Genomic DNA, 24,245 nt, shown 5'->3' with positions numbered 1-24,245 from the left:
CTCGTTTCTGCTTTATAGATGAAGACACATTTAGAGATGTTAAATAACTCGCCCGAAGCCTAGATTTGAACCCAGGTCTGTCTCTCAGTTAAGTGTAATCTACCATTTAAAACTGTCTCCAAGTGATAACTTCCCCTGGTCTCAGCTTCCTCATATGAAATGCAGGGGCCACTTTACATTTTACCCAGTTTCTTGTGCTTCACATTAAATTTCATATACATATAAAATTTATATATACATAAAATCATTTATATATATATATATAATATATATATATATGTGAAATCACTGCAGTCTACTACTACCTGGCACATAGCAGATGCCCCATAACTACTCCCTTCCCTGCTGATGAGACTGATTCTAAGAAATAAGAGTCTCTGACCTTAAGCCAAAATCTCACTGGGTGGTTTGGCTTTTTCAGGTTGGCTTCAGGAGCTTCACTAAGGCCTAATTAAAGCACCTCTCTCAAGGCCACATCTCTTATGTCTTATACGTAAATAAAATGGGACACCAAGACTTGGTGCTTCAATCTTGGTCACAGAGGAAGGGAGTATGAGAAGTGGGAAGCAAATCTAGCTATTCTGAAAGCTGGAAATTGGGCTGTAATTCCCCCAGCCTGGCCTTTGATGTGTGTGTGCTTACATGTGCTCATTACTTTAAGCTGTTCCATGTGTATATATTTGTATATGTGCGTGTATATATGTATATATACACATATCCAGAAGTAGATGTATTTATACACACATATATACACACGTAATGATACCCTAAATTAGCCACCAGTCCCACCCTTCAAGTGTCTTCAGAAAATTAACCCATGGAATAAGCAATAATACGTGAACTATAAACATTCTTGCATGTTGGCAGATAACCATGCTACACATTCCCCCTCCAAGAACCGAGGAAGAGAAGAAAGGGAATAACACAATAGCAGAAAAATGCACTAATCAAATCCATAATCAACTTTGATGATGGAGCAAGGATTCTAATCAAAACACAATGGGGCAAAGTTGCAACAGGTTGCAAGCTTGGAGCTGCACTCTCTTCCCAGGGGCCTCGCCTGCACTTTCTTTTTAAACATCTAAAACACCCACAGAGGATTTCAATCACTTCTAATTACTTTTTTAAAGAAATGAGTTGCAAGTTGAACCCCAGGCTCCTAAAAACAGGAAATATCAAAATATTATATATATAATTTTTTTCCCCTGCAACTGCTTCTTAAAAATAGGCTAACCTCTCCTCAAATAGCTCACAAGCATTCCTTATCTGAAGGTCAGCCGGACAGAGTTTCTGAACTAACACAGAGCAGATCTCTAAAACAATTCTTTGCACATGGTCATAATTTATACGCCATGTTAACAGAGCAGATGCTATAAATGTTCATTCTTGGGGGAAGGCCCAGGTATCCCAACACCAGGAGGGGAATTCGGGAGGGATGTGTGGCTGCAGAGCAGCTCCTCTCTCTGAGGGTCCAGCCCCAGCTGTAGGTTTGTGGGAGAGATTCAAGGTGAGGGGTTTGGCAAGTCGACAGTGGGGCTGCACCTAAAAGCTAGCTGCTGGCTGCGTCAGGTCTTTTCACACTTGATGGCGATGGACAGCAGGCTTGGGGGAGAACAGGCTGTTACTGGCTAAAGAGCGTCGCTGCCTAATAAAAGCCACGAGACCCACGTCCTTTTGCGCATCACTACCATGTTGGATATTCTGAACCCTAAGCTAATAATAATAATCACTGTCACTTCCCAAGGGGCTGTTATGAAACAGGTCTTTTGTGGACACCATCCTTCCACCTTCTCATAACTACCCTGCATGCTCAGGATTACTACGGACCACGAAGGCAGCGCGCAAATCCAACCCCTCAACTGCAAGAAGGCTTTGTTCTTTGCTCATGATTACCTTTCAAAAGGTAGATACCAGATACGAAGCAATCACCTGTCAGGCCAAGGTGCGCCTTCCCGGTGGCGACACCCACTCCTGCTCTGCACCACTGCGTGGCCCTGCTTCTCCTCCTTCCCTGGCGTGCTCATCTCACCCCCTCTCCTCCCCAGCCAGCCATTCCTGCCCATCTCTGGAGCCCGCCATCTCCTGCCTCCTCCAGGAGGCCCTCAGGACTTCTCCAGCCATGGTGGCCTTTTCCTTCCTTTCAGTCCCAAGCATACTTCTCAGCTCTCTTCATGTTGTGCCTGATGCCCTTGGTACAACAGTCATGCCTCCCAACTAGACTATAAGATCTCCAAGGCCCAGGCCGTGTCTTATCACTGTGTACCTCCACCAGAGCATCCAGGAGGAAGGCAGCTGTGAAGAGGGGAAGACTCCCCAGCCTGGAAACCAGACCAACATGAGCTGGGCCCCCCACTCGCCACCCTGGAGCAGGATGACCTAGAGCAAGTTATTCTACCTTTTGCTAAGTCCTGCTTACTCTTCCAGCTCAGTGGCTAGAGCAGTGGTCTTAGAAATCAGGGCCTGCGAGGAACTGCAAAGTCCCTATGACCCTCTCTCTATAGCATGCTGGTTTAGGACACGGAGTCCAGAGCCAGACTGTCCGAGTCCCAATTCTATTTCTGCTACTCAAGGGGTTACTAACCCGGTCCTTGCCTCAGTTTCCTCATGTGTAAAATGAGAATAATAACACTTGTCTCATTGGATTGTTGTAAGAATCAAATGAGGTCTTTTAGAACAATTCCTGGCACATAGGAAGTGCTATGTGATGACACGCCATTATTATATCATTGTCGTTAAAGAAGATGTTACAGGAAATTACTGTCATAGAAAATGTTATATATGCTTTAAGTGGTACTGTGGGAATGAAATGAGATCGTATGTAAAGAGCCTGGCACATCAGGCACTTCCCCCATCTTCCCACCATGGCTGGTACTGTATTAGGCATGTGACAGATGCTCTGTAAATCCTTGCGAACTCAATGATACCTTCTCAAGGGCTTGACAGAATAAGCTATGCCTTTTCTCACTGAGAGGCTATTAGACCTACGTTCAACAATGCCCCATCTCTTGGTTTAGCAATACGAATAGCTCATTTTATTGAGTGTTTCCTATTTGCCTGACACTGGGCTTTACACATGTTACTTATATATGTCTATACATATGTCTATATGATGTATGTATGTGTGTATATATAAATGTATGTATATATGACACTTTACATATGTTCTTTTTCTTAATCCTTATAATTTGTGTGGTTGTTTAACGCCCATTTTTACAGATGGGAACAGTGAGGCCCAGAGAGGTTAATGGACTAGGTCACCAGCTAGTACATGGTGGAGACAGGATACCAGGGATATCCACCTGACTTTAAAGCCTGTGCTACTGACCACTGCACAACCCAGCCTTCTCCCCAAAGCCCCCTGAATAAAAGGAGAGTCAGATGCCCCAAGATACCATTTGCCATTTAACTCATCATCTCCTGAGTATCTTCTAGTGATAAATACCAGGTTTTGAGTCCAGGACTACCAGATGTGTCAAGTCTGACACAGTCCTCGAGCCGTATGGAGAGGCTTTCCTGGATGGTGAATGGACACCGTGTCAGGCAAAGGGGGAGGAAGCCTTGTCCAAAGACGGGAAAACCCCCTTTTGCCAATGTCACTTGGATGCCAGGGTGAGGCAGTGAGACAAGGGATCTGTACCTGCCGCAGAGAAGAGCCTCCAGGAAGCTCGGCCATGAATAAAGACAGGGCAGGCTGGTAAAAACCGGGATAGCCCACTGGGAAATAGCCAATTTCCTCAGCAATCCATCCAAACCATCCATATGATCAGTACACAAGGTCCCACTGAGGGCAAGGCAGGTGGCGTGGGGGCAGCCAGGGGACTGTGGGCCAAGGGCGAGGGAGAGAAGAAAAGCCTCGAGGGAACTGGACCACACCAGCTCCTCCGGCAGCAGCTGGAGATGATTTTTTCAGGAAAAAGAGGGATGAATCACCTTTCCAGAGCCTGCCCATGGCAAGTCCACCGACAGTGTTTGTTAAATGAAGGGTCAAATGGGCAACGGTAGAACAGCTGCCTGGGTAGCAACGATCCCAGTGTCCACTTTCCCCCTCATTCCTTGGGTCCTCCTCATCAGGCTGGAGGCTGTGTGTCACATCCCGGAGTCACTGCTCCAGCCTCCCGCATACCACCCACCACACCTCATCAGCTCCGTCTCCAAGGATGGAGGGGAAACCCTCACGAGGGTGCACTCCCAAGCTCATTCCCATTTCAGAGCCCACGTACAAACCTGTGCCGAAGGCAGAAAAAGAGCGCAGAGCACAAAACCCTGGCAGAGACAGGCCCTGGGAGCACTGGGGGAAATCTTTCTCCCACACACCATCACTCAAACCTGTCAGCTTCCAAACATGTTTAGCAAGGGCAGCAGCAAGGGGCATGCTTATCAGCCTGGCGTGGGAGCTTAATCTGCTTTGAGGGCCTTCTCCAACCCAGAGCTGCAAAAGTCTGCTTACAATTAGCTTCCAGCTCCAGTTCCTCCATCAGAAAGGCTAGGAATGTGTTGAGTTCTAGCCTCTGATCAGAGAAATCTCCAGGAGAAGGTGGAGACAGTGTCAGCAGAGAATAAGTGTCAAAAAGGTCAGCTGGTCTGTTGCCACTTCCCTGACACCAGCCCCAAACTACCTCCCCCACTGGCTTCCCGCCTCTCCTGACCGGGACAGTCACATCCGTCAGGTCTGCCTGTCCCCAAAAGTCCCTGCTGACTAACTGCCAAGAAAATACAGCACGCCCCTGCTCCCTCCTACCAGAAGAGGAAAAAAAAAAAAAAAAGCAGCAGTGAGGGCAGGAGGCCAGGAGAACCTGATTGGCCCTTGCTGATTTCCTTAAAAGAGATTGCATGGCTAGGGCCCGTCACCCAGCCGAATTGGGTGATGCGGGCTCTGTCTGGAAAGGTAGAAGTCATCAATTCTTTTCAAGTCATCCCCCCACCCCAGCCCCAGTTACCCGGGCTACCGGCACCAGGATCTGCTACCCTGGAAGGAGGGGCTTAGCTTCGGGCCGCCATTCTGAGGCAGCACCCCCGCCCACCGCAACAGCCAGCCGAGACGCTAGGAGTCCCCAGCTGCCTGCCTCCGCTGGTGCACCGAGCACTTCTATTGCAGTCCCAGCACCGTGCCTGGAATCCTGTCAACCCAAAGGATGGGGCAGGGGCAGGCATCTTCACGACGAGGCGAGCAGGTACACTGCCCACCCCCAGACCCCTTTCCCTGGATCTTTCAGCCAGGCCAGAGGGCGTGGAGCCCAACGAGGCCTCGGACCATTCCTTGGCAGGGACAGAATCTCTGCAGAACCGACGCACAGACAGACAGACGCTGCAGCAGTCACTGCCTTCTTGGGGCCAAGCTCTCAACATGCAGAACCTGACATTTCCAGTGCGGCACAGTTTTGAGACCACCCTGACCGTGCCCGCCAGAAGGAAGCCGCTGACGTGCCCGCACCCCGGTCTCACAGAGCTCCTTAAAGCAAACCTCGGTCACCCGGCCACACCCACTGGCCAGCCCACTCTCCGCGCGCATCCCCCAATCTGCCGGCCTAAAGTGGGACCGTTCCCTTCTCAGCCCACAGGGTAGCCCTGTCCCCTATCCAGCCATGCCAACAGCGCCACCCCCAAGCATTCACCCTTCTCCCAGAACAGTGCCCCGGCACACAGCACCTCTCACCTGGGTATCGAACCCGTTTTCCAACGAGCCGCTCATCCGCAGCGGGAGCCCCTCCCCCGTCGGCTCCTGCAGCCCCTGCGATTTCAGGGGGATCTGGCTAGGGTAGGCGGTCTTGCTCACCTCCACCTTGCTTCCTAACTTGAGGTAGCAGGGCTGGGGGCCCGCCCGGGCTGGGGGCACGTGCAGGATGGGCGCGGCGCTGTGCACGGGTTTGGGCAGTCCCGACTTCATTTTGGAGGCGACCAGGATGGCCGGCATCTTCTCCCGGGGCTTCGGCTTTCCCAGCACGTCCCTGGCAGCGGCGGCGGAGGCGACCGCTAAAGGCAGCGCGGGCAGCAGAGCAGGCGCCGGGCTTCGGCCCGAGAGGCGCCCACCACCAGCCAAGGGAAAGAAAAAAATATCCCCGGGTCGGGGATCTCGGAGCAATCCGGCGAGCTCGCCTTGGTCGCGGCGCTCAGCTGATCCCACCTGGACGGATGCTGCAGCCGCGTTTCACGCCCCTCCTGGGCGGCCTGTTCAAGGGCTCCGGGTGCTCAGGAGCTGCTGCCTCTTGCGATTCTCCTCCTGGGAACTCGAGGCTTGGACGCCCATATTAACTTGTCACTGCATCTCCGAAGTGAGGAGGCCCCTTTGGAAGAGAAGCGGCGGGGACCCACGCCTCCCGCTCCAGGAGGCTGCGGGTGTGAGCGGGCGAGCTAAGGAGCGAGCAGCTGGGGAAGGGAAAGAACGATAGGGGGGAGAGGGAGGGCGCACGGAGCCCAAGACGTCTTCACCGAGAGGCAGCTGCCGCCCCGCAGTGTCACCCGCTACGCAGAGGCGCGGCGAGAGCCCCCGAAAGGTCTCTCTACGCGTGACAGTCACCACTGCCCAGAAGCCCGCCGGACAGATAGCACCTCGGCGCCTGCGGGTCTGCACATGCTCCGTGCGCTATAGCGCAGCAAGGCTGTGGCCGTGGGGCGCGGGCACCGGGACGCGCGGCTGGCGGGCTGGTCAGGGCAGCGCAGCGCTCGCGAGCGGCCGCCGCGCTTCCCGTGAAGGCTGCGCTGGCTGCGGGGCTCCGCGCAGGGTAGGACAGGCTGCTACCCGCGCGGCTGCGGCGCGCGCTGACAGCCCGGGCCGCCCCGGCGTGCCGATTGGCCCGTGGCGGGCCAATCTGCAGCCGCGGCTCTCACTGCAAAGGGGGGCGTGGCCTCAACTCCCGGGCCGCCGCCGAAAGTCTGGGGCCGCGCTTGGCCGCAAGTACAAAGCCAGCTGGTGGCCGCTCTGCAGCGCTGCTCTGGCTTCGCGCTCCCCCGCGGGCTGACACCCCCGCGTCCCTGAAACCTTTTGAAAAATGCCCTTTCGAACGCAAGCGCCCGCCTCGGGGCCCCGCGGGGAAGGCTCCGGGGAAGTTTGTTTCCTTTTTCAAATTGTTCTGGTCACCTTAACGGTCTGAGGCTTCCGGAGTCGCGCCTGCAGCCCCGCGGCCCCCCATCTGGTCTGGGCAGGGCCGTTCCTCGTCTCCCGCGTTAAGGACGCGCCAGCCATTTCTTCTCTTTTCTGCCAGCTCTTCCAGGCGGGCCGGGGGGCCTCCGAATAGCTTCCTCTCCAGCTTTCAAAGCCTGCACATTTCACTTAACTATTTGAAGTATTTATAGGCACATACAATACCCCGCGAAGCCTCCCGCCCCAAGACGGTTCCTCCTTGCAACCTACCACAGACTGGCCAGAGAAAGCCAGGAGAAGCTCCATGACCCCGGCGGGCTCGGGCTAAATTCTGCTGCACTTCAATGTAGGAGCCCCTCCCTGTCCGCGCCTCGGACTCACTGGCCCTACAGGTTCCTCGACTTTAATTCGCCTGAGGACTTCTCTCCTGTCCCAGGTGCTCTATGGGTTCCTCGCCGAGAGTTGGAAGAGATGACACAGGCAGGCCAGACCCCTCATAGATGAGAAGCCCCCCCCACACACACACCGTAGAACTACCTGGATTTAAATCGGGCAAGTTCTCTGACTTTACATACATCCTTACAAAGCTTCGGTTCTCACTGGGAGTAAGGAAGGGGTTTGACTACATATATATAATATACTGTTGTTTGGTTAAATGAGATCGTTCATTACAGTCATTTAGCACAGGTACTTAGCTATGTGAGAGACCAGTAAGTTGGGTATTATTATCCCTATTATTAAATTACTGCTTCTGCAAACCCCCCCCCCCCCAGTCATCTCTGTTTATAAGCTGTTTCTCTTCTCTGGCTCTGAGATACAGGTTTTCACAGTATGCCCACCCTATAGCCTGATTTTCAATGCCGATAGCATTGATTTGTCATTATCCAAATCGTAGGAAATAAAGTTTTAAAACAATCTCCCAAAGCAGCATTAAGAAATAAGAAGGGCTCTTACCGTGGCCTGCTCCCTCTCCTATCTTATCTCCACCCATTCTATGCAGCAACTTTCTATTCTAGCGAGACTGAAATGCACACAGTCCTGTACACAATTTCAGGTATTCCTCCCTCTGAAATTAAAACACACGTGGTCCGTGCCACTTACTTAGCACTCAGCCCTTTACCATCTGATGCCACCTTGTTATTTATCATTTCATGTTTATTTTCTTCTTAAAGAGAAGGCCTTTTGAAGTTAGGAACTGCATTTTTAACCTTCGTTAGATTCTCTCAGCATTGAGTATAATGCTGTGGACAGAATAGCTACCCAGATTGTCATCAGATGGATGAGTAGATGGTGCCAGCAGCAATTAACCAGGGGGAGAGCCTTTTTAGATCCAGGTACATAAGGTCATAAGAGATGCTATGCTGTACTAAACCTTGGGACTCTCCTACTCAGAATTCTGGTTCTGCCAGATGTAGCAAGAGTTATGGAAATACACTGCAGTCTTTGACTTTAAAGGTCATGGAGATATTCCAAAGTATTTCCATGGCCTTAATGCAGTTTTTCTCAAAGTGTGGTCCCCAGACCACCACCAGCAGCATCAACACCTGGAAGCTTGTTTGATAAGCCCCACCCTAGATCTTCTAAACCAAAAGTTCTGGAGCTGGGGCCCAACAATCTAGGTTTACCAATTGTTTAACCCAGTGATTCTGATGCACTCTGAAGTTTCAGAACTTCCACCGTAAAGAATATATCATGCATTCAGTGCTCCTCCAGGGCCACTTAAACCTTAATATACATAAGAATTATGTATCTTGCTAAAATACAGATTCTGATTCAGTAGGTCTAGAATGGGGCTGAGATTCTGGTTTCAGAATAAGCTCCCACAGGACACCCATGCTGGTGGTCTGGAGCTCACACCTTGAGTAGTAAGGCTAATCCATAGGTAGCAAAATGGGTTCATCTCAAGAGTCATCTCTAGCTAACCGACTTTCTGTCACACTGTGCTGAAAAGAATTCCAAGGGTGCATGTATCTAGTTAAGTTGGAAACAGCAGCCTGATCAATTAATAATGTCTGTCATGGGTACAGAAAGAGACCTAGTGACATACATGCTATGTATTTGCCATCTTGGATATCCCATTTAAATCATATTTGTACCAAGGTCATTTTTTTGGATTCTGAGACCCTCAAATATGTACTAATATGAAAAATAATGCATTCTTTTTTGAAAAGTACCTCTTCCTAATACTCTAGGATTTGGTAAACACATGACCGTTCACCTTAACCTTATGTGATTTATTTAAAGTCTGATAACTTCTCATCTTTCTTGATGGAAAAGGAGTGAATCTTTTAGTCTACTTCCAAATTTCTTTCCTGGCCTCTGCATCCCTTTAATAATTTTATTTGCTCTTTCCTGGAACATTTTTCACCTCCCTTTATATCTTTCCTGTCTTTCCCTCATTTTCCTTCTTTAAAGCAAAATAATTTGTCATTATAACCAGACAAAGGGGAAAAAAAGCTATATTTTCCCTGAGGCAAAAGAGATAATTGCAAGATTCCTCCTTAAATAAGATCATCTCAAATTATAAAAATGTCCTATAAAGTTACTCCTTCCACACAGATGCTGTGTTAACATGAATGAAGTCATTTTAAATCAATAAGTCTGGCAAGCATTGGCAGAGTATGGTTCAGAGTATGGCAAACTGCTTTGGAAAGAATACACTATCCAGGTTTTTTTTTTTAACGTTATTTTTTAAAAAATGATATGCACTGTGGATAGCCCACTATTTTATTTTATTTTTATTTTTTTAAAATTAATTAATTAATTTATTATTTTTGGCTGCTTTGGGTCTTCGTTGCCACACGTGGGCTTTGCGGTGAGCGGGGGCTACTCTTCATTGCAGTGCGCGGGCTTCTCAATGTGGTGGCTTCTCTTGTTGCGGAGCATGGGCACTAGGCACACAGGCTTCAGTAGTTGTGGTACGTGGGCTCAGTAGTTGTGGCTCGCTGGCTCCAGAGCGCAGGCTCAGTAGTTGTGGCGCACGGGCTTAGTTGCTCCACGGCATGTGGGATCTTACCAGACCAGGGCTCGAACCCATGTCCCCTGCACTGGCAGGCGGATTCTTAACTACTGCGCCACCAGGGAAGTCCCAGCCCACTATTTTAAATCCCAACTTTGACAACCCTTCTCTCTTTTTCTCTTTTGGACTCTAAACTTTCAAAATCTCCCAATTTGAAACATATTACAAAAGCTCCCAGGACCACTAATCATCATCCAAAGAGTCTGGCAGCTCTCTGGCTGTAAGAACCATCCTCAGGTCAGGATGTGCCAGCTGTACTGCTTTCTGATCCTATACATCAGCCACTGGTGATTAGCTGAGTGTAAATTGGGCTTTGGAGCTGACCTGCAAGTGAGCAGCCCCATCAACCCACCCTTTATCTGACTCAAAGACCCCTGGCTGCACCTGACCTCCCAAGAAGACAGTCTTCAGAGAGCCTGAAACATCTAAACCCCAGCCTACCACAAAAAATAAAAGCAGGAATCTGGGGAAAGAATCAACAGACTCTTGGAGACCCCTACTATAAATGATGAAGGGACATGTTGCAAGTCTCTAGAATAAGATAAAAAGCAAACATTCTTGAATTTATTTGAGAGTAAAAAAAAATCAGACTAGCTTATTTTCAAAAATGCACTTTTCCTTAATTTTTTATGGCATGGGTTGGCAACTTATGACACCTATCTCAGCACTGGCACAAATGCTCTCCTTTTGGTAGTGGCTGAAATGAGAGCCCACCCATCTCAGACTGCAGAGAAGCTGGGGTAAGAACCTTAGAACAGGGGCTTCCCTGGTGGCGCAGTGGTTGAGAATCTGCCTGCCAATGCAGGGGACACGGGTTTGAGCTCCGGTCTGGGAAGATCCCACATGCCGCGGAGCAACTAGCCCTGTGAGCCACAACTGAGCCTGCACGTCTGGAGCGTGTGCTCCGCAACAAGAGAGGCCACGATAGTGAGAGGCCCACGCACCGCGATGAAGAGTGGCCCCCGCTTGCCGCAACTAGAGAAAGCCCTCGCACAGAAACGAAGACCCAATACAGCCAAAAATAAATTAAAAAAAAAAAAACTTTAGAATGGCTATTTAGAAAGTCTGCTCACCCCCACCCCCACCCCGTCCACTTGCTTCTAATCTACCTTTTTCCAGATGGGTGTGTGCAGATCAGTATGCCCAGTGGTAATCTCTGGGTTGTTTTTTGAGAGCCGAAGACAGTGGCTTCTTCTACCTGCAGGACTGAAGTGTAAGGAGTATGTGTGAATGTGTGCACGCGTGTGTGCGTTTACAGGTGTTTGAGGCAATAGCCCTGACTAAATGTCAAACAAATATATGGTAAACCACTGGTTTGGCTCAATCATTAACTCAATGAATAAACTGAGATCCAACTATGTGCCAGGCTCTGGGCATAATGACGGGGAGCAAATAAGAATAAGTGCTCATTCCCTGCTCTCAAGGTTCAAAGAATGATGCAACTGCTGTTTCCAGCCTGAGGGTTACCCTTTTCTGCAACTGAAAAACTGAGAGAACAGGGCAAGCAAACAGGGAAATAAATGACAAATAGTAGAACTAACACTCTAATAGAAGCCTAAGAATAACTGGGGGTTAAAGGAGCAAAACCCTAACAGCACACCATCAACAGACCTAGAATTCTGAATCTGCATGTCTGCATTTTAAACAAGCGCTCATAGACTCTGAATCAGTTCTCACACTTGGCTTCACAGCCTGGGCTGTCCATTAGAGTCACCTGCGGAATTGAAAACACAGGGTTGCCCGGGCCCCACCCTGGACCAATTAAATCAGACTCTGGGGATGGGGTCCAAGCATTTGTCTGTTAATAAAGCTCCCAGGTGCAGGCAAACTGAAAAGTGCCGCTTTAAGAAATGCTACAAAGACTTTGCTCCCTCAACACTTTAGAGTGGGGGATGATGAGGCAAGAACCTGGACAATTTTAATCAATGTGAATGGACAATCTGGAAAAACCCAGGCCTTCTATTACTTTCTGTGCAAGATCTTCTTTTTGAGAGACACACTCAGCCAGTCGAGCTGCCTGTGCAGCCCAAAGGCAGCTGGGTAATTGCCCAAATGCTGCCTGGGAATCAGCCATGCAGACGGCATCAAGCAGCCTGACCTCTGGTCAGTGCGGGCCCCCAGGCAAGGAGCCAGGATGCTCCAAGCTCCCTCCACCCATTTCCTCTTTGGGTTACTGCTTTCCTCCTGTGAGCCTTCCTGCCTACCCTCTGACTCTGCCCCAGGCACAGGGCCTGGTGAGCATCTGCTAGCAGAGGAGCTCCTGGCCCTGGGAGAGGTGCATGGTGCCCAGGGTTCAGGGCTCTCTGAGGAGAGCCTGGAGCAGTTAACTCATGAAGGTCTGTGCTCAGAAAAGGTGTGCTGGCATGAAAAATCTCAATAATGGATAACAAAAATAATCATGTAGAACTTTGGTATGTACTTTGTGGTTCTTTTTCCTTTATTTGAAATGTATTTGTCGGGACTTCCCTGGTGGAGCAGTGGTTAAGAATCCACCTGCCAACGCAGGGGACATGGGTTCGAGCCCTGGTCCAGTAAGATCCCACATGCCGCGGAGCAACTAAGCCTGTGTACCACAACTACTGAGACCACGTGCCACAACTACTGAAGCCTGTGTGCCTAGAGCCTGTGCTCCACAACGAGAAGCCACTGCAATGAGAAGCCCGCGCACCGCAACGAAGAGTAGCCCCCTGCTTGCTGCAAGTAGAGAAAGCCCATACACAACAACGAAGACCCAATGCAGCCAAAAATAAATAAATTTATTTTTTAAAAAAGTATTTGTCATGGGGTATTTATGTTATTATTTACTTACATGTTAGGCTACTGTTAAAACTTGCTAATATGTTTATGTTTATATGTTTATAAAGGGAAGGAGAAGGAAGGAATATGTTTATAAAGGGAAGGAGAAGGAAGGAATATGTTTATAAAGGGGAGGAGAAGGAAGGAATCACATCACACTACTAATAGCGGTTATTTCAGAGGAGCAAGTTAGGGGACTGGTCATTCCTTCTTATTTTTCTTTTTTTTTTTTCTTTTTTTTTTTGCAGTACGCGGGCCTCTCACTGTTGTGGCCTCTCCCGTGCAGAGTACAGGCTCCGGACGCGCAGGCTCAGCGGCCAGGGCTCACGGGCCCAGCCACTCCGCGGTATGTGGGATCTTCCCGGACCGGGGCACGAACCCGTGTCCCCTGCATCGGCAGGTGGACTCTCAACCACTGAGCCACCAGGGAAGCCCTCCTTCTTATTTTTCTATCACTGTTTTAAAGGGTTGGCATTATGGTTGATTTTAACTTACTTTTCCATGCAATTTTTCTGCATTTTTCAAATAAGTATCTTTACTTGTTTTAAACTTTTATTTATTCAAGGAACACTCATTACGCCCCATAATGAACAAAGCCCTGTGCCAAATGCTGGTGATATAGAAGTTAGCTAGCTTATATCCATCTCTGCCCTCCACCTTTTCAGGCAGGAGGGATGAGTCCTCTCCCAAACAAACAGACAAAAGCTTTGTTAGCTATAGAAGATTAAAATCCAGTTTTAGTTAAACTAAAATCCAGTTCAGTTAAATCCAGTTTAGTTATATATATACATATATAAGATCTATATACAGTTAGCCATCTGTATCCGTGGGTTCCAGGTCCACAGATACAACCAACAGCAGATGGAAAAAAAAAAAAAATCTAGAAAGTTCCAAAAAGCAGAATTTGAATTTGCCGTGCCCTAGCAACTATTTACATAGTACTTACATTGTATTAGGTACTATAAGTAACCAAGAGATGACTTAAAGTGTACAGAAGGAGGGTGTATGTAGGTTATATGCAAATACTACGCCATTTTATATAATGGCCTTGAGCATCCCACAGATTTTGGTATCCGAGGGGGTCCTGGAACCAATCCCTCACATTTACTGAGGGATGACTGTAGATAAGAAAGTCACTAACAATCAGGGTTCCCTCCTTCTATGACAGCCAGGAACAGTTACTCCAGAGACCCTTCCTGTTTTCCCTTCCTTCCAGGGAAGCAGCTCCTAATAGAATCCTCCTCTGCAGAAGTGCCAAGACCACCCCTGAGCAGAGGGACTAGGAAATCCATTCTTTTCTGACTGACCTACTAAGCTGTCTCTATTAGCCACGACGCTAGCCTGAAGACAGAGTCCTCATCTTGCAGAAAGAGAGAAGATGGAGAAGAAAGTAGGCCCCTGTATGCCTGAAACAAACCCTGCTGGGCACATGTAAAAAGGAGTTCTAGTTCACACTACCCCTTGGCTGAGTGAAAGCTGGTCTAAAAACTGTCAACAATGCAGAGACACCCATGAGGATCTTTTGCGCCCTGAGATCATTCGAAGCCACTAAACATAAACAGCTGTGTTGATTTTCACTCGCTCTCCAAACCCAAGGCAAATAAAACCTAAGAGCTTGAAGGGTGGAAAAGAACAAAATATACAAGGATTTTCTTTTATTTTTTGGCTTAGAAAGATGGTTTTACAAAGAGTGGGGCAAGATACCATTCCGTCTTTTTTTTTTTTTTAAAATGGCATCTTTCTTGAAGCTCCACATTGTGCAAGAATTTTAGACATTCACTGATACATTTTTCAAAATTTTTTTCCTCAAGGCAGTCTGGACATACATCAAATGTGAATCTAACACAGTCAGTCTCCCTAAGGCTGCAAAGAAGACTGTCAAGCGTGTCACCCTGGCTTCCTCGTTTCCACAAAGACTGTCTTTTTGAATTTTGGGATGGTGAATGAATTCTTATTCACAATCATTTGCTTCTTAGGGTTTTATCCTTTCCAAGTGGGTAGAGGGGACCCTGAAGAGTTGACTGTGGAGATGGAGAATCCAGTCTTCCCAGGCATCTGGCCCGCAAGACTAACTTCCTGCTGAATTATCAAAGATAGGTTGCTAGAATCTCCTCCCGTGACCATTTTAGCTCTTTCCTTGCCTTTGATCCTTTATTCTTGACTTTCAGTCCTGTCCGGTATCAACAACCCCATTTTCTTCTCCTTTCCCTAGAGGAGGAGCTTGAGCAGAGCCCCTTATCACGCCTTTTTTTTTTTTTTTTTTGCTTGTACTGCATGGCTTGTGGGATCTTAGTTCCCCAACCAGGGATTGAACCTGCGCCCTCAGCAGTAAAAGTCCTAACCACTGGACCACCAGGAAATTCCACACTTATCACGGCTTTTTTGTTTCCAGTTTCTTCTCTGAGTGATGTGAAGCAGAGAGAGAAGACTGGGGTGGCGTCAGGCAAACTTGGGTGTGAATCCTGATCTCACCTCCCATTGACTGAGCAAGGGTCACTTCATTTCATCTCTGGCCCTCAGTTTGTTCATCAGGAAAATGGGAATGATGGTAACTAGCTCACTGTGTTGTTGCCAGGATTGGGGGTAATGGAGGCAGAGGGCCAAGTGTGCATCTAGAACCTCATAGGTGCTCTACTCATTCATTCATTCACTTACATCATCGTTCAGTGGTACAGAATGCCAGACAGCATGCTAATTGCTGGTGATAGAATGTTAGTAAGAGCCAAAGTTCTTTTCTCATGGAGCTTACAATATAATCAGGAAAATGGACAATAATTACACCATCACATCTGTGGATGTATAATTACTAAGCAAGGCAAGTGTTATGTTAGCAGATAAAGAACCTAGACTGTCGAGGCAGCCAAGGCTCCTGGAGAAGTGATGCTGGGGTGAGGCTGGGATGAGGTCTGAAAGGCAAAGAGGCAGGGATGGGGCTTTCACGGCTGCCTGCCAGCGTGCTTGAGATGGAAGGCTGGGCAGTGCACAAAGACCGGGGCGCTCCTTCTGTATACTCCTCCCTGTTACCCATGGGGTAAGAGGTGATGTCAAGGTTTCAGTTGCTCTCCTGGAAGCCCTTCAGTGAAGTGGAAAGAGTCCCACAGATGTGCATGGACACTTAATTGGTTGTGTGACCTTGGCCTAGTCACTGAACCTCTCTGAACCTCAGTTGCCTCACCTATGCCATGAGTAACACCCACCTCCTGGGACTTTGGAGCAAGATTAAATAAGAGAAGCAGTAGAGGTGGGTACAGTTGAAAAGAGGAGGACTTTGGAACTGGACTGCATGAGTTTGATCACATGCCTTTGAGCTCTTCTACTTACCAGCCGTGTGACCTTTGACAAGTTATTTAACCTCTTCATGCCTCAGTTGTCTCATCTGTAGAATGGGGTTTCTAACAGTACCTCCCTCACAGGGTTGCTGGAAGGATTAAATGAACTAATATGTGTAAAGCACTAAATCAGAGATTGATACATGGTCACTGCTACCACCATTACGATGATCGTTTTTCCTGGCACACAGTAAGTTCAAGCCACAGTTCCTCTCTCCCACCTACCCTGGAGTCACTACATGACCCCTTGTGGTGGGTGTATCTGAGTGTGTGGAAATTTCCATTGCTAAGACACTGAGTGAAAGCCCAGAACCTGAGGCTAGGAGCCCAACTGGGACCTCTGCCTCTCTGAGAGGGGTTCATGGACACCATCCCTTGTCCTGGGAGAGGGATCTGTATCCCCAGAACTGGGGCACCCAGAATGGGCCAGGCAGGGAAAAGAAGCTAAGAGAGAGGGTCATGGAACCTCTCCACAAACACTTCCCTTGCAGTTCTGCAGGCCGAGAGAGGTGCAGAGAGGTCCAGCCTCTCTCATTGTAGCCCCAGCTCATATCTGCCCTCTCCTCACCTGGCCTCCTGCCAAACCCAGTTAGTAGAGAGGTACACAATCAAGCTATGGGCATATCTGTCATATCCAAGACACCCACTCAGGGTACTGCACCATACTTCTGCCACGGGATGTCAAACGTAGGTGTCGCCCCCAACAATGGCTGCTTTTCTCCCAAACGCCTGAGGTACCGAGGCCATCCTCTCCAAGGAAGATGCCTCTTTGGGGGAGGCAGGCTTTGCTTTCAGCAGCCACCTCTTCATACTGGTATCTCTCTGACTCTTCCAAATCCACAGTTAAAGTCAACACATAGTATCAGCCCAAGGCACGGTGGTAATCCGGGTGCAGAAAGCCACTGGGATGGGGGCAGGGTTTGGGGTGGGAACGAAACAGTCATGTGCCAGAGTAGTCCTCTCATTTAATGTCTCCAAATAATGCAAATTTTCTCCCTTTTACGGATGAAGAAACTGAGGCTCAGAAGTAATTTTTTCAAGGTCACACAGCTAGGAAGCAGTAGAACTGGGATTCAAATCTTGAACTGTCTGATTCTAAATTCCATGCTTTTTCCATTCCACACCCTCTCTGACACCAGCCCCCTGGGACTGAGTCCCTGTCTCTGTTGACTGAAGGTTGGGCAAATCACTGCCTCTCAGCAAAATGGCTCACGCCTTCCTGCAACAGGTGGCTGAAAGTAGGTTGCAGAGGACCTGGGAAGAAAGAGAGCACTTCTGTTTGAGTAACAGGGCAGGGGGCTAAGCCACAGTGTACTGGGGTTCAGGTATGGAAACAGGTGCTGGAAAACCTGGAATTTTCTGTGTCCTCTTTTTCTTCCTCATCCCTTTCCGTATCCCCTACACACACACGTGCACACACACAGACAAACACACACATGCACACTGTCCTCATGCAGCTTGCATCTGGCAGGAAGGCATGCCAGCGGAGGTGTTGAAATCCATGGAGAGTCATGATTTGGCACCTGTGGAGTACTTTTCAGCACTTTGGAATGACAGCTTATTCGTACACACAACCCTTCCAGAAAGGCTGTATCCGTGCCATCATGGAGAGAGGAAATCTGAGCAAAGGCTGTGAGTGACCATGGCCAAGCCTGAGTTGAACTTTCACCCCTGCTCAGTGAGGCTGCTCACAGGTACCTCTTGCTCCCTTCTGCTGTTCAGATTCCAGGTGACCCTGGGAAAGCCACGGATCCCTTTTAGGCCCCAGTTTTCTCAGCTGCAAAACAAAGGGTGCTCAGCCTGGGCTCTCAAGACCCACAGGGGCTTAGGATACGGTAATGGCAGTTAACTGGGCATAATAAGAGCTGCCATTTACTGAGAACCATAGACACGTTTACCAGGTGCCTTATGAATGATATCTACAATTCTTAAAGCAAACCTGAGAGGGCTTCCCTGGTGGTGCAGTGGTTAAGAATCCGCCTGCTAATGCAGGGGACACGGGTTCGTGCCCTGGTCCGGGAGGATCCCACATGCCGCGGAGCAACTAAGTCCGTGCGCCACAACTATGGAGCCTGCGCTCTAGAGCCGCGAGCCACAACTACTGAGCCATGTACTGCAACTACTGAAGCCCCCAGCACCTAGAGCCGTTGCTCAGCAATAAGAGAAGCCAACGCAATGAGAAGCCCACGCACCACAGGGAAGAGTAGCCCCCGCTTGCCGCAAATAGAGAAAAGCCCGCGCACAGCAACAAAGACCCAACATAGCTAAAAATAAAATAAATTAAAAGAAAAAAGAAAAGAAAAAAAAAAGCAAACCTGAGAGGTAGGAATGGCCACCCCATTTTACAGATGAGAAAACTGATCTCCACAGTGGTCAACGGACTTGCCCCAAATCTCATAGTTAAATACATGCTGGAGCTGGGATTCAAACCCAGGCTCATGTGTAACTATTACCACCTACTGCTTCTGAGGGGATAGGTAGCCTCTCTGCTGGCTTAGATAATGGGCAGGACATGGGTTTCTGGTTCATCCGTGGCCGCCCCCTCAGCACTCAGCCCTGTGCTCCGATGAGCCGGCTGCTGTGTAGGAAGGTTCTGGTGGGCACAGGCGCTGGGTAGGTCATGCAGCTTACAGGGAGGGAAGGCACAGAGCCAGCTGCTCCAGGGCTGACCCCTGAGGTCCAGATAACATGTCGAGGCAAGAGTTCAGTGGACGGGGAAGGAGAAGGAGGCCCTTCTCACATTCCTCCCCACTCAGCACGGAGCTGCTGTCAGAGTTGACTGTCGTCGCAGAGCGCCTGCGCCTCCACGCTCTCTTCCAAAACACTGACCTACTTTCTGTTGTGTAGAAATGTATCCTGAGCCCCCCAGCTAATGCCTTCTTACTCTCATTGGTACAGGTGGCAGCTCTTCTGACTGTGCACTGGATAAAACCCGGTCTTCTAGTCTGGGTTCCCTAGGCCCTTCCGGCCCTGCCCTCACCCACCTCTCCAGCTTCCTCTCCCTAGGTTCTCTTTTGTCACATGCCCCAGCCATCTCCAGACATGCCAGCCCCTCTCATGTTTCCACACATGAAGAGGCAGGACAGTTCAATGGTTAGCACAGCTCTCAGGAAGCAGAGCGCCTGGGGTCCTGTTCTATTTCTGTGATGCTAAATATCCTTGGGCAAGTGACTCACCCAACTGTGCCTCAGTTTCCACATCTTCAAGATGACTGCAATAGCAGTATCTATTTTGTAGGATTACTGTGAGGATTAAAGAAGAAAATACATGTAAAAAGTACTTTTGAAAAGCTCCCGGATGATTCCATTGTGCAGCCAGGGTTAGGGAATCTCTGGTATCAGACTGTAATCTCCAATAGAGTAGAGAAGGCATCTTATTGTGTGTACTTCATGGCCTCGGCGCTTATGTAGCACAGTGCCTGGCAAAAAGCTGGCATTCTGGAAATAGATTTTGAATGAGTGGATGATTCTATTTATTTGGAAGATTAAAGGATAAATGATCCTTTCCCCAAAGCCAGACATCCAGTCACTCCAAAAACCCAGTTGCAGCCTGAAACCAGTAAACCCATGATCCTGTTCATCAAGAAGTCCTGCTGGTTGAGAATTCAACTATGAGATGCTGAGCTCAACTGAGCCATATCTCAGTAAATTAAGTCAGTATTTAAAACTGACTCCTGGACAAACTAGGAAGAACAGACTCAATGAGACCCAAACAACACACAAAAGGGAAAAAGACTCAACAGGAGACAGGTTTTCGGGTATTTAAGTGTTTGGATGTTTACTCTAGGTTTCTTGGTTTTTTTGTCAGACTTCAAGTTTCAGGGCCCATGCCAGCTTGCAGACTCAAAATGGACAAATGCACTTTTTGAATCCTCACAACTAATTCCAGATGGAAACACTAGGAAGTGACTGACCAGCTCTACTGCTGGGAGAGAAGTTATTCTTAGCACAATGGTGTGGGTGGCAAGCCAGGTTTTTTTTTTTCCTTAAGTGATTGATGTTCAATTAGGCTGCTGAAAACTAGGACAGTATTTCTATGTATGGGGGAGAAGGCTGGAGCAGGGCAGGACCCATCATCTCAGTGTCTTGTAGCGTTTTGCTTTTTCTCTTGTGGTGTGCTGTCCAAGAGGGCTTCATCTGAGGAGCTGTTAGCCTATGGAGTATAATGGAATTCAATGAAGAGGGCCAGGTGCTAGCTCTGCATTAGTCAAGATCAATGGGGGAAAAAAAAAGCAGGCCCTTTGTGTCCTTGGACAGAACTCAGATGGAAACCCAGATGGGACAAAACCTTTCAAAACACATGAAAATAAAGGACACATTTCTCTGGCTTGCACCCTGCACCCAAGCAAGCCCAGGGCAGCTAGGTTGAATTAAAATGCACAGAATGACCCAAAGTTAAGACAGGTAATGGGACAGGAAGCAGTGCCAGCAAAGCCAAGGCAAAAATGTTGGGACCAAACAGTTCTCAGATCCCCACTCTGTGCTAGGCACTGACAGATAACATCTCATTTATTCTTTGCGTGGGGTGGGTAGAGTATTGTTATTTCCTGTTTATAGATGACAGAATGGAGGTACAAAGAAGTTAAATAACCACTTCAGTTATTAAGTGGATGAATGGGGGTTGTGAACTCCCATCCAGCCTCCAGAGTCTGTATCTTTCCCACTATGGCAGGTCCTCGGCTGGAGAGCTCTGACTCAGCTCCCTTGGGAAGGCCGCCTTGGGCTGCCAAATAAGGGCAAGTGACTGCACCTGGCGGGGTGGGGGGGGAGGGGGGAGGAAGCAGCTGGAGGGGATCCCCCTCACCAGACGTTCTGGTGCCCAGGTGCCCCTTGGCCGGGCTCAGCTGGGGGTGAGCTCTTGATCACAGCAGCAATAGCCTTCTCAGGCAGTGACACCGGATAGCACTTTGCCATCGGCCATGGCCTTGGAGAGCAGCAGGTCACCCTTGCCTGTGTCAAGGCACCCCTGAGTGGGACGACAGGCTCCAGGGACTATGGAGGGACATGTGAGCATATCCCACAATGCTGGGTGCCGGAAAGGCCCTTTTTCCAACCTAGAGAGGCACAGGGGAGAGCTAATGTGATGAAAGGTCCAGCTTCCTGCTAAATGGACTTTGACAGGCTATGGCTCTCGGTCACTTGGGCGACACCCCCTCCGCACACCCCCTGCCACCCAAATCCATCTGCATGAGGCAAGTAGGCTCTGAAATCTCATTCTAAGGGAAGGAGGAGCCGGGCACCACCAGCTTGATCCTGGTGACCAAGGACATTGGAACTGACATTGAGAGGATGACAGTGGCCAATTCAGGACAGCAGAGTTCTGGTCCTACCTCTTTGTAGCAGGTGCTGAGTTACTTTTATCCTTCTGAATCTCAGTTGCTTCATGAGTGAAATGGAGATGAAACTAATACCCACCTCCAGTGGACTCCAAAGATGTTCTGCCTGGAGGCCCAGGGCCCCCTCACCATTTCTGTGGCCCTCCCCTCCCTCGGACTCCATGTGCTTTGCCTCTATTGGCCAGCACCTGTGACCTTGCTCAGAGGCTGCATGTGGGCTACTGGAGCCCCTTCACCCAGGTATGCAGACAGCTGCGTGAGTCTGAGCATGGACTCCTGAGGGCACCCATGACCAGAGATGGCCCGCAGGCACACAAAAGCCCAGCTCACTTATCTTGAGGTGGGACAAACCCTGAGGAGTAACTGAAGCTCCAGAGCTCGACGCAGGATGAGGCTGAGACTTTGCCCAAAACACATATCCTCACTTGGCTTCGTCCCTGGCCCTGTCCTGGTTTTGTCCTGGGAGCACTGCTTTAATAAATCACAAATACTCATCTTAGAGTCCACCCCTGGGGAACCCAACTTCAGACACCACTCTGTTGGGTCACTGTAAAGATTAATTGACATAATTGCTATCAAGTGCTTAGCTCAATGCCTGGCACACAAGCAGGAATCAATAACTGGTAGCTATTGTTCGCTTTCAGATGGAACCAGATGACATTGCCAATAACGACTATTTTTGACTCAAAAATGATAATTTCATATGGATCGACCTAATGATATTTAATGATAGGTCCAGTCTCCTAACATTCTCTCACCAGCTACAATGAAAACCTTTTTCTAATGAAGACCACAGCCTGTTCTGGTGGGTTCCCAAATCAGTGTCTCTTCTCTGTTCTGTCCCCTTCCTGGCCTCAAACGTCCCCTCAGTTGCTGGCATTTGGGCTCTACTGGGCTGGGGCTGGGTACAGATACACTTGTTATTTCACCAGAAGACCATGTGTACTGGGGCCCCACCTAAAACAGGAGGAAGGGCAGGGCTGTGGGTGGAGGAGAGCGAGCAATATTTGTCAAGTGGAAAAGGACCAGATGATAAATAGGAAAAATGTTTTCGACTTCCCCCAAGGGCAATGTTTTGTAAATATATTTTTGTTTTATTTTCCTGAAATAAAAAAAAAAGAGGCCACTTCGGTGACCTCTTAAAGCAGGCTGCTGTGAATCGACTCTTTGAAGGGCCATGGTACATATATATATATATATATATATATATATATATATATATATATATATATATATTTTTTTTTTTTTTTTTTTTTTTTTTTTTTTTTTTTGCGGTATGCGGGCCTCTCACCGTTGTGGCCTCTCCCACTGCGGAGCACAGGCTCCGGACGCGCAGGCTCAGCGGCCATGGCTCACGGGCCCAGCGGCTCCGTGGCATGTGGGATCTTCCCAGACCGGCGGGGCATGAACCCGTGTCCCCTGCATCGGCAGGAGGACTCTCAACCACTGCGCCACCAGGGAAGCCCGGGCATGGTATATCTTATGGCACATTTCAGCATCAAACACTGAACAAATGAATCCTGTGTTCATGTCGGCGTGGCACTCCTGGCTGACAGAGACATAAAAAGTGTATGGGAAACTGTTGTTTCTATTTCCTCTAGCTATCACTGCTCCAACCTCATGACAATGGGGAAAGTTTACGGTGCAAACAATCCATCTGCTATCTCACCCCAAACACATCATCCCCTCCCCTCCCATCACGAGGGGACCCTGTGGAGGGTGAGCGTCACGGGCAGTCATGGCTTCAATCACAGAGGAAACCGAGGGCCCAGGTAGAGGTGGGATGGTGGCAGATAAGTGACAGAAAATGAATCTGAAAATATTGGAGCAGGCGGGCGCCAAATGATCTGCTTAATTGGCAAATCTCAGCCATAGGTAACCAGGGAGCTGTTGAGCTTGGACAGAAGGTATTGGTCAGGTTCTCAGGCAGCAGGGACTCTGGGCAGGGAACAAAATCTGTTCTGGGTGGGGGAGAGCCCACTGTTGGCCTTGGCTGTTCTGTGACTCAGTTTGGGCCCCATCAAGTGTGCAATAGCACATAGAATACTTCCCACCAGGTAGACTTTATCTGTCATTTGCTTGTTTATTTTTCATCCCTGTCTTTCCCCTCACCTCAACACAAACGCACACACTTGGATACAGGTTTCATAAGAGCAGAGGTTTCTTTCTGATGTATCCCCAGAGCCTAGAACAATGACAGGTACTCAATACATATTTGTCAATTGAATGAATGAAATATAATGGCCTATACTGTCAAGATGCAAAAATGCCTGTGGAGGCAATAATGATACCCAAACATTAGATAAAATTGGATTTTGCTCGCTACCCTCCACTTACTGAGGCAGGGAATAAGTCAATCCAAGTTTAGAAGGATTTGCAACCATAAGGAATGAAACAAGGAACAGTTTCTGCTTTACTGGAAAACTCCATTAATCAGACCATCCCTGTGTAGATGTTTTGTCTATAGAGCACAACATATTTAGATGTTTCCAGATATTCATATGTTTAGCATTAGGTAGCACCAAGCTATGAGCTTTCTCAGACAAAAGCAAGCAAAAGCAAACATTTGATTGAGAAGCCAAATGTCCCAGCTTCTCAGACATGGGTTTCCAGGGGGTACATGTGAACAGAAGTGCCTGTTGAGTCACCTGCAAGTCACAGATTGGGGGAGAAGCTTATAGCTTTCCT

General features: G+C 48.7%; 1 protein-coding gene across 7 annotated transcripts in view; it reads right to left on the bottom strand.

Annotated features, from left to right (window-relative positions):
• The window catches only part of NAV2 (neuron navigator 2), a 768,613-nt gene that overhangs the window by 397,592 nt on the left and 346,776 nt on the right, over window positions 1-24,245 (bottom strand). For 5 of the 7 annotated variants that reach the window (XM_082628910.1, XM_082628903.1, XM_082628904.1 and 2 more), the window contains exon 1: window positions 5,654-6,700. The exons of 1 other annotated variant lie outside the window; for it this stretch is intronic. In XM_082628910.1, coding sequence (XP_082485036.1) covers window positions 5,654-5,911 — 258 coding nt within the window. In that variant the 5' untranslated portion in view covers window positions 5,912-6,700. Of the gene's footprint in view, window positions 1-5,653; window positions 6,701-24,245 lie in introns of those variants that run through there. One more of the 7 variants, XM_082628906.1, reaches the window with a different exon arrangement.

The sequence above is a fragment of the Mesoplodon mirus genome (genome assembly GCF_964341445.2).
Source record: "Mesoplodon mirus genome assembly, chromosome: 7".
Classification (NCBI taxonomy): domain Eukaryota; kingdom Metazoa; phylum Chordata; class Mammalia; order Artiodactyla; family Ziphiidae; genus Mesoplodon; species Mesoplodon mirus.
Note: the sequence above shows the minus strand (reverse complement) of the source record. Positions and strands in the feature narration are given on the sequence as shown.